Source organism: Oncorhynchus mykiss, chromosome 6, assembly GCF_013265735.2.
Source record: "Oncorhynchus mykiss isolate Arlee chromosome 6, USDA_OmykA_1.1, whole genome shotgun sequence".
In the NCBI taxonomy this organism is placed as follows: Eukaryota; Metazoa; Chordata; class Actinopteri; order Salmoniformes; family Salmonidae; genus Oncorhynchus; species Oncorhynchus mykiss.
In genome coordinates, this window is record NC_048570.1 from 23,942,491 (window position 1) to 23,949,394 (window position 6,904).

Consider the following 6,904-nt stretch of genomic DNA (forward strand, 5'->3'; position numbering starts at 1 on the left):
GTTAAAAGCGCAGAGAGCATCATGAAGAACAAGGAACACACCAGGCAGGTCCGAGATACTGTTGTGAAGAAGTTTAAAGCCGGATTTGGATACAAAAAGATTTCCCAAGCTTTAAACATCCCAAGGAGCACTGTGCAAGCGATAATATTGAAATGGAAGGAGTATCAGACCACTGCAAATCTACCAAGACCTGGCCGTCCCTCTAAACTTTCAGCTCATACAAGGAGAAGACTGATCAGAGATGCAGCCAAGAGGCCCATGATCACTCTGGATAAACTGCAGAGATCTACAGCTGAGGTGGGAGACTCTGTCCATAGGACAACAATCAGTCGTATATTGCACAAATCTGGCCTTTATGGAAGAGTGGCAAGAAGAAAGCCATTTCTTAAAGATATCCATAAAAAGTGTTGTTTAAAGTTTGCCACAAGCCACCTGGGAGACACACCAAACATGTGGAAGAAGGTGCTCTGGTCAGATGAAACCAAAATTGAACTTTTTGGCAACAATGTAAAACGTTATGTTTGGCGTAAAAGCAACACAGCTGAACACACCATGCCCACTGTCAAACATGGTGGTGGCAGCATCATGGTTTGGGCCTGCTTTTCTTCAGTAGGGACAGGGAAGATGGTTAAAATTGATGGGAAGATGGATGGAGCCAAATACAGGACCATTCTGGAAGAAAACCTGATGGAGTCTGCAAAAGACCTGAGACTGGGACGGAGATTTGTCTTCCAACAAGACAATGATCCAAAACATAAAGCAAAATCTACAATGGAATGGTTCAAAAATAAACATATCCAGGTGTTAGAATGGCCAAGTCAAAGTCCAGACCTGAATCCAATTGAGAATCTGTGGAAAGAACTGAAAACTGCTGTTCACAAATGCTCTCCATCCAACCTCACTGAGCTCGAGCTGTTTTGCAAGGAGGAATGGGGAAAAATGTCAGTCTCTCGATGTGCAAAACTGATAGAGACATACCCCAAGCGACTTAGAGCTGTAATCGCAGCAAAAGGTGGCGCTACAAAGTATTAACTTAAGGGGGCTGAATAATTTTGCAGGCACAATTTTTCAGTTTTTGATTTGTTCAAAAAGTTTGAAATATCCAATAAATGTCGTTCCACTTCATGATTGTGTCCCACTTGTTGTTGATTCTTCACAAAAAAATACAGTTTTATATCTTTATGTTTGAAGCCTGAAATGTGGCAAAAGGTCGCAAAGTTCAAGGGGGCCGAATACTTTTGCAAGGCACTGTATTCCAAAACATGCATCCTGTTTGCAATGAAGCACTAAAGTAAAACTGTAAAAAAATATAGCAAAGAAATGTACTTTATGCCCTGAATACAAAGTGTTATGTTTGGGGCAAATCCAACATATCACTGAGTACCACTCTTCATATGACGGGTGACAAAAACATTTTTTTAATCCATTTTGAATTCAGGCTGTAACACAACAAAATGTGGAATAAGTCAAGGGGTATGAATACTTTCTGAAATCACTGTATTTAAAATTGGCATCAAGTCAAATATATTTTTGTTATTTTAGCGTCACTATATTATTTGAATAATTAGCAATCATTCCTACGTTTGACTCCAGAAGGTATGTCAATCATAATTTAAATTTGAATAGTGTGTGCATAGAGCAGCAATTTATCCATCAAAGTCATTTAACTAGATTCTGGTTCACTTCAGATATAAATTGTTGAACAAATTATTTTCAATAGTTCTAAATTAAATGTAAGCTTCAGAGATGATGGACATTATATAAATTGTGTAAATCAGAGCAGTACTTCAAATTTGGTTAGACACTCCATTAGGTTTCAGGATAGTCAAGTTCCCTCTAGCGTTCTGGTCTGCCTCGATGGCCTCGAAAAGAGCCTTGAAGTTGCCTGCACCAAAGCCCTAGGAAGAGTACAAAGACATGTTTTCACATAGTTTTCAGTCTAAATGTAGATCGGGACATCAATCTTTATCAACATTACATACTTTAAATTGTTTTCAATACACTAACAAAGTCCTAAAATCAAACTGGTTATATATTGTTTCATTGGTAAGGCTCCTCTCACCTGATGGTTGTGTCTCTGAATGACCTCCAGGAACACTGTGGGACGGTCCTGAACAGGCTTGGTGAAGATCTGGAGCAGGTAGCCATTGTCATCAAAATCCACTAAGATCTTCAGCTCCTGTCAGAGCAACAGACATAAGAGTGCTTTTCAGGCTGCGTAGCTAAGAACCTACCATAGAAGTTCAAATTAACTGAATTATCATTATAATGCAAATAACTATCAGGTATTTTGATCATTGAAATATAACAAATCATTGAAACATTTATTAAAACATCAGAGAAAGTTGTGTCTCTGACCTCCAGAATGTCCAGGTCCTCAGTGACCCTGACTTGCGATTGTTGGAGATTCTTTCTCAGCAGCTGGTAGTAGGTGTCTGGCACACACATGAACTCCATGCCACGCTCCTTCAGGTTACGGATCTACAACAAAGAGAATATACTAACCACACCAATCTTTCAATCTTCTATTAATGTGTATGTAAAAGTAACCGGGTTGAGCTTAGCCTTTATGTGTGAAAAGACTTACTGCGGTGATGATGTCTGATGTGTTCATGGCGATGTGCTGGACACCTGGGCCACCATAGTACTCCACATACTCCTGCTAAGTCCAGTGAGTTTAGCGAGGTACAAGTTCTACTCATTACTTTTTGTAATGCTGTTTTTTAAAGGTACGGTACCGAATACGTGTATGGATGACAATGGCATGACTTTGTTACGTTGGTAAACACCTCTTTACATAGTTTATATATTTTATATTGAATAACATGGCGATGACTTGCCTGGATCTGGGACTTGCGTTTACCCATGGCTGGCTCATTAATGGGCATCTTCACTGTCTCTTCATAATTGGCCACAACAATGGAGCGCAGTGCACTGAAGTCTGTCTGCAGCTGCTTGTCGTCTACTGACCAGAACCGGTGGAAGAGCAGGTTTTTCTGGTACCTATGGAAACAAAACCTACTCCTCAGGAACCCCTGTGTGTTGGATGGACAGGTGAAAGACCACAATATATCTATCCCACAGCCCTCTTCCCTGGCCCTTCCCTTCAGAGATCAAACCCATCCCTGTTTTTTATCTCAGAGCTGCATGGTGGAGCTCTAACTGACTCCAGATGTGCGGAACCCCAGTGACCCAGCTCAAAAACTGTTAAGTCATAGTAGCATCTGGCCTATGCCAAACAGCCTGGGTTACATGATACTGACACCTCCCCCATCCACCCATTGCAGGTTTTTTTATACTGCATTTAGTGTGTGCTAGAAGAACTCTGATGTTCATGGATGTTTTTGTCTGGAATAAAATGTACAGGCCAGTGTGTGTGTTAATACATCCCTATGCCCTTACCACAATGCCTTACCATTCCACTACAGGCACCATCTCATCATCCGGCTGGTTCCCCACAACATGGTCAATGAAGTTCAGTAATCCACTGGGTCTGTAACGTTAGATAAGGCTTCACAGTGATGTCAACTGTTTAACTGAAACACTCAAATTCTGTCTTGTTTACAATGGTCTGTAAAGAGCACTCTAATCTCTAACACCAGATAAAATAGTTCATACTCACAGCTTGGCCAACAAGGGGTCCCGGTGGAGAGGAGTATGGAACCCTGGGAGGAACAGCCCATTGTAGGCAGTCCTCTCCACAAATGTGTGTGTGGTGTCCCCATACTATAGAGATATAAGAGAACATCCCAAATCTTGAGCATACTGTAAATCTCCTTTTTGGCACTCAGATTCACCAGATATTGATCGTCTTACCGTCTGGAGAACAGCTAGTTTTACCCTGCCATATTTGTCCTCCAGTACATAGGGCTCTTTCACTATGATGGCACCACGCTCTCTGGCTTTCTGAAGAGTATAATAGACAGATAAACATATGCATGTGATGAAGATCCAGGAAGATTAAAAAATTATAATATTTTCAATAAATCAAAGAAAACGATTGCAATCCAACAGAATATTTTTAACCCATCTCATTAGGAAAGAGGCATTCTCCTCATTCCAGAAAGAGCAGTGACATTGGTTTAAATGGTAAGACTGCTATGGTACCTGCACAAGGTAATCACAGTTCTCCACAGTGAATGCAATGTCCTTGGCTCCATCCCCATGTTTGACCAAATGCTCCCCCATTTCTGAATAAAAGAGGTGGACAAAAGTATACTCAAATCGGAGTGAGTGAAGTAGCACACTAGTCAGTGACAGCCAATCTCATCATATCTAACCACATGAAGGATGACATTTTTGTGTCATACTGTACCTTTGTTTCCAGGATTGAGAGCGGATGCGAATACATAAATAATCTGGGAAAGAAAAAGAGCCAAAAAGTTACAAGTTACATGTATCAAGTTACCTCACTATTATAAACATGTGCCATAACAAATTCAGAATGCCGCAACTCTGCTCACCTTGTCTTGTTTGACCACATGGGACACCACATCCCGGCAGCCTGTCTCTAAACCCTGATAGGCCAATGGTTCAAATCCAAGCTTGTTACAATAGTAAGATGCTGCCTGTTGAAACAGAAGAAAAAACTCTATTGCCACTCACAATCAATCCCCAAGCAATACAATATTTGTACATTTACTATCAGGAAAAAAAAACGTAATAATAGTGTGTTGTGAACTGTAAAGGACTGTGGTGGGGGCGCCACCTCCTGGTGATGGTGTGGAAAACCTACAGTTTCTGGATCAAATTAAGAGCAGGAAGAATGGTGAGGTCTACTCTGAGGTTGCATGCCTATTTCCCCCCACCCCTTTAAGAGAGCCAATAACCACCCCTCAGTGAATACTCCTTTAACTTGGAGAAAGTTCAGGAAAATATTTACCACATGCAAAAAAAGTGAAAAACAACCATAATGGCACATGATTCTCATACCTGTTTGGCATTTCCAACCCAGAATGTGATGTGGTCGAAACAGACGAACTTGCCGTGGTCGTGCTATGAACAAATCCAGGACAATTTAATACTGGTATGTAGGAGGGGGGGGGGGGGGGGGGGGGGGGGGGGGGACACTTAGCATCAGCCCATTCATTCATTTATGACATAGCAATTATAAATTCTTAGATGTAAGATAAATATTATTGTACATTTAAACATCTTGGTAGGCTATTCACACATTTTAAATAAATGTTTAAGTTTCTCAACTACTGAATCATACTTTGAACTTGTTGAAAGTCCTGATAATATTTATGTGTTCATTTAAATGTCTATGGGCAATTCAAAAATATTAGTAATTAAAAAACTAACCTTTTCACCTCTGTCCATGTAGGTAGTCTAAATAGATAGATACCAAACATTACACATCAGCATTAACGTTAAAGACCATTCTTTCAATAGCTCAAAAATCTTGTAATGCGAAATTGAAATAAGACATTGAATAAGACAATTTGAGTAAATATATATTTTATCTTACCATCCTGTACCCTTAGCCTTTCAACTGCTTGAAAAGAAAATCGGTACAATAAAGTCGAGTGTTTAAACGTTCAGAATCAAGTTCGAACTTCCACGCCCCCGGTCTTCGAGGAGGAGGAGAGTGGGAGCGAGGGAGAAAGACAGAGAGAAAGATAGAGAGAATAACAGTGATGCTCACTTTAGGTAACACAATCATGTCGCATCATAATTTACATAAACAAATCATAGTTATCGAACGCTTGACTCTGCATAGAGATTTGAAGACATTTTATACCAAACGTTTATATTGAGTGAATCACATAACTTATAGGTGTGTACATCACATATAATATCAGAAAAGCACGCACTTACCTTCTCTACTCAAACACACTTCTCTACTCAAACACACTTACCTTCTCTACTTATGTTATATTTCAAACTGAAATGCAAAGACACAGACATAATGCACTCCCAATCATTTCAACAGTCAGGCCGGCCATGTGTTTGTATTTAGTCTCGAGAGGAGGTTCACTCATTGAGGTTTCCTATTGGCTGTTCGTTGGGAAGTATGTTGGAGTCAGTTATCCACAATTTTGACATGAAACAAGTTTATGCTTATTGTGGACCATTGCAGTAATTACTATTGGTAGGCTACAATAGCCCCCCTCCCCTTTTCACAATCAGTGGCCTAATCTGTTAATTAATTAGTATGTATGAGAAAGTGTTTTTTACCTCTTGCATCATTCTTTATAAATCCTTTATCATCAACATGTGTATGAAAATGGTTCTTCCATAAATGTTCATTGATCTATTTGTGTGTGTGAATACAATGTACATTTGCCCAATGTGCCAATATTGACAGCCCGCACAACTGATTTACTTAGTAGTGAATATGATACACTACAACACTACAGTTCTTCTCCTCAAGTGACCTATTAGTCTCAAAATGTGATGGGAATAAATTGTTTAAATTCCTGCATAAATGGGGACACCATGTAACCCTAGTGTGGACATGTAATGGGATGGCTGCTGAAAAATGTATTATTCCTACAGAAGATGACATTTGACAGATTGTCAAATTTCACTACAGCAGAAATAGACACCGATTGAGCTATTCATTGTTTCCTAGATAGTGAGCAGCTTAAGTTTCATAGAGTCAACCAGATCGACACAACAAGAGGTTGCACCTTGTCAAAGCCATGTGGCTTTATGTCCCAATGGGGGTGACATCAAATACATCAATGAAACAATGCATTTCATAACTCTGTAATTCCCTTCAAGCATAGGGTCATTACACTGACTGACCCCTTGTATTCATAGGACTCAGTTTTTGAGAAATAAGTGACACTATCCGACAGGTGGTCAGAATGTTGGGCCAGTTACCAAAAGGTTGCTAGTTCGAATCCCGAGCCGACTAGGTGAAATCTGTCAATCTGCCCTTGAGCAAGGCACTTAA

General features: G+C 40.0%; 1 protein-coding gene across 2 annotated transcripts; it reads right to left on the reverse strand.

Moving 5' to 3' along the window:
* Positions 1-1,395: 1,395 nt before the first annotated feature.
* Positions 1,396-6,013, reverse strand: LOC110525565 (4-hydroxyphenylpyruvate dioxygenase). 2 transcript variants are annotated; one of them, XM_036979693.1, is made up of 15 exons: positions 5,862-6,013; positions 5,471-5,573; positions 5,305-5,331; positions 4,933-4,995; positions 4,464-4,568; positions 4,316-4,358; positions 4,108-4,190; positions 3,817-3,906; positions 3,623-3,726; positions 3,416-3,493; positions 2,841-3,003; positions 2,588-2,659; positions 2,359-2,481; positions 2,063-2,179; positions 1,396-1,898 (listed from the first exon to the last, which is right to left on the reverse strand). In XM_036979693.1, exons 2-15 carry the CDS (start codon positions 5,471-5,473, stop codon positions 1,788-1,790), a joined length of 1,182 nt encoding a protein of 393 aa, XP_036835588.1. In that variant the 5' UTR covers positions 5,474-5,573; positions 5,862-6,013; the 3' UTR covers positions 1,396-1,787. The 2 variants fall into 2 exon arrangements, with proteins under 2 accessions (XP_036835588.1, XP_036835589.1); XM_036979694.1 differs by lacking the exon at positions 5,862-6,013 and having other exon boundaries at positions 5,471-5,748.
* Between the last annotated feature and the right edge of the window lie 891 nt (positions 6,014-6,904).

Excerpts from the sequence above, each read along its gene's own strand:
- LOC110525565 (XM_036979693.1), bottom strand. Across the intron at positions 4,359-4,463 it reads ATGTGGTCAAACAAGACAAG|ATTATTTATGTATTCGCATC; the intron begins GTGAGCAGAGTT and ends TTTCTTTCCCAG. Across the intron at positions 2,180-2,358 it reads AGGACCTGGACATTCTGGAG|GAGCTGAAGATCTTAGTGGA; the intron begins GTCAGAGACACA and ends TTGCTCTGACAG.